Genomic DNA, 2,953 nt, shown 5'->3' with positions numbered 1-2,953 from the left:
GGGGATCGAACCGCGGTCCCTGTGCTTTGCCAAGCTTGTTTCAAGTAGGTGCTTTAGACCACTGAGCCATCTCTCCAGCCCCATAGGTGATCTTTTAACTGAGATTTTAACCTTGCAAAACTCATAACTAACAAAAAGTTTACCAAGAAGGAATGCTACTGGTGAACCTGGAGATTCATATCTTTTTCTTTTTATTGCATCCTGATCCCGAGGAGAGATGCGAACATACAGGTCCTTAGGGGTCAACAGCCCTCTGAGGCTCATCCTCAGAATGTGGGAGGGGCCTCTGTGGAAAAATCAACCTGCCAAGGCACTTGAGTGCACATTCACTTTCCTCACAATAGTGGAATTGGCTCATAGTTGGGGTTGGGGTTCCCCCTTCATATCTCTGGCCCCCAGGGCTGATGCTCAATATGTATTCAATGGCTGTTACTTGAATGAATACTGCTAACTTGGAAAGGAGGGTATTATGTGGAGTGGTGTTTCTAGATCAAGGAAAGAGTATTATTGAGAAGAAGGAGAGGGGTATGATATCCTCAAAATAGCTGGCCCTCCAAGGACAGACCAAGGGTCACTCAAGGCTGGGGAGTAGAGGGATACATGAGTATTTTAGGTAGGAAGCTGTTGAAAGCCATGTTGGTGTGTGTCCAATAATCAAAGGGGGGCATATGCCTTCTTGGGTCAAGGGGAAGGTGAGGCACAGGGACCAAGTGGTCTGATTGATCTGTGTGCCTATTAGGGTGGAGGGTGCCTACCTGTCCTCATCAATGAAGTCGATGGCCAGGGTGCTGATGATGAAGACACACAGGCCAGCAACGAACATGTGGTAGATGGTGCGGAAATGCTGCACCTCCATCAGCTCACTGAGGGACAGGTCACAAAGGTCAGTGTGGTAGAGTACTCAGGGTCAGGTGGACAACTCAGACAACTGTACATAGGTGAGCACTGGGCCTACTGAGCCAGAACTTCCAGCTATGGACTGGGATGTGATTGAGACATCTAATCTTAGTGGCTTAGCGCAAAGCAAATGAGGGAAACAGTCTCAGAGACACTCTTCACCACCTCCCCACAAAGCACCTGGAACCTAGGAATGAGCAATAAGGTGTCCTGGGCCACCAGCTGAAGTCCTTTCTTTTCCTTCCATTCCACCTTCACCCTTGACTTACTCAAGTAGGGACTTTCGGATGATGAAAACTTTTTGTTTCCCAAGGTGTGGCTCCTGGGTCCTGAATTGAGACAGTTATTCAGGGTTAGGTCCCAAAGACAGAAGGCAAGGGGCAAAAGGCAGGGCCATGTGGGAGGTCAGTACTTCTGAGCCAGCATGGTAGCAGAGAAAGATCAGGGACAGGGCAGAACAAGGAAGGCCCAGAAGGTAGAGATTAGTGTCACAAAGACAAGGCCATAAGGGAAGCAGAGGCTGAAGTCAAGGTTGTGCCAAGGCTGCCAAAGGGTGCATGCTTATGGCTCATGATCCTCACAATGGAGGAAGACCCTGCAGTCCTTTCCAGCCTACTAGATTCTCAGACTCACTTGCTCTTTGAATTGGAGGGAGTGAAAGGTCTGTCTTGTGTCGGGTAGGATTCTATGGCCTCCCTCATGGCCCAATCCAGCAGTTCCCCCAACTGGCCCTGAGCCTGCTCCAGCAGTTGCCTCTTCACAGCCTGAGGACAAAGGCAGGGCAGATCCCACTGTCTTATCCATCCAGCCATCCTCTCACTTGCCAAACATTTACTAAGCTTTTCTGTATGCCAGACCCAGTGCTAAGTGCTAAGGATGAGATGACAAGCCATTGTTCCTGCCCAGAGCGTCTCACACTTATCTCCAGGCTTCCTGGGACAGCAGTGAGAATCAAGAATAATAGCAGGAAGCTGGGCGTGCGGGTGTACACCTGTAATCCCAGAACGTGGAAGGCCAAGATAGGAAGATGATGACTTTAAGGCTGGCCTGAGACCCTGTCTCAAATAAAATGTGCACACACACACACACACACACACACACACACACACACGGAGCAACCTCTGGCCACACTAATCAACTATACTGGTTGACTTTTGGTCCCTGCCCTGAGGACATAGATCTCAAACATCTCCATGTTAGCCCCTAATTCTCAACTGAGCGTTGAACTCAATACATCATCTTATCACCATGCCAGTCTTTAGCCCTGCCTCCTACCACCCCCTGACTTGTCCACCTTGACCTCTGACCTCTGAGGTTGCTTACCTCCATATGTCGAGTCCATTGCACCAAGTCTGGGGCTCTGTGTGGCTCAGTGTTTCCTAGGAGGAGGGGTTAAAGGACACACTCCAGGGGGTGGAGTTAGGGTTCTGCAAATCCAGAGGCATCCTCTGTCCAGGAAATGCTTTTTGAATCCTGAGCTGCCTCCCTATCCCTCAACTAGTGAATATGTAGTATTTTGGATTGAACAACCAGAAGGCAAACTTACTTTTTCCAGGGGTGGGATGGGGTGGTGGTGATGGTGGTGGTGGTGGTGAAGAAGCCATTACAAAAGGAAACCTGATGATATTACTGGAAATAGGGTACCCAGGAACAGGAAGCTACTCCATTCAGGGATCAGAAATATAAAACAAGGCCAGCATTCTGAATATTCCTTTCTCTTCCACATGGCTGGGCAATGTGAAGCAGAGGCCAGCATCTGCCTTCCCTGACCTCCCAGGATGGCAAGAAGGATTTTTTTTTTTTTAGACCAGTTGACCAGGTGTGGTGGTGCATGCCTATAATCCCAGAACTCAGGAGGCTGAGGCAGGAGGATTGCATAAGTTTGAGGACAGCCTGGACTACATAGTGAGTTGATTGACAGCTGAAACTATACAGTGAGGTTCTGTCTAAAAATTTTTTTAATTAGTTAATTAATTAAAATAAATAGGGGGGGTGGGGAGATGGCTCAGTGGAATAAGTGCTTCCCTAGCAAGTGCAAGGGTCTGAGTTCAATCCC

General features: G+C 48.7%; 1 protein-coding gene across 7 annotated transcripts in view; it reads right to left on the bottom strand.

Annotated features, from left to right (window-relative positions):
* The window catches only part of Soat2 (sterol O-acyltransferase 2), an 11,436-nt gene that overhangs the window by 7,740 nt on the left and 743 nt on the right, over positions 1 to 2,953 (bottom strand). For all 7 annotated transcript variants that reach the window (XM_004638005.2, XM_023722879.1, XM_023722882.1 and 4 more), the window contains exons 2-5: positions 2,221 to 2,276; positions 1,531 to 1,661; positions 1,167 to 1,226; positions 756 to 863 (exon numbers count right to left, since the gene is read on the bottom strand). In XM_004638005.2, coding sequence (XP_004638062.2) covers positions 756 to 863; positions 1,167 to 1,226; positions 1,531 to 1,661; positions 2,221 to 2,276 — 355 coding nt within the window. The remainder of the gene's footprint in view (positions 1 to 755; positions 864 to 1,166; positions 1,227 to 1,530; positions 1,662 to 2,220; positions 2,277 to 2,953) is intronic.

This window comes from Octodon degus, unplaced genomic scaffold (assembly GCF_000260255.1).
Source record: "Octodon degus isolate 3935 unplaced genomic scaffold, OctDeg1.0 scaffold00093, whole genome shotgun sequence".
Lineage (NCBI taxonomy): Eukaryota > Metazoa > Chordata > Mammalia > Rodentia > Octodontidae > Octodon > Octodon degus.
Note: the sequence above shows the minus strand (reverse complement) of the source record. Positions and strands in the feature narration are given on the sequence as shown.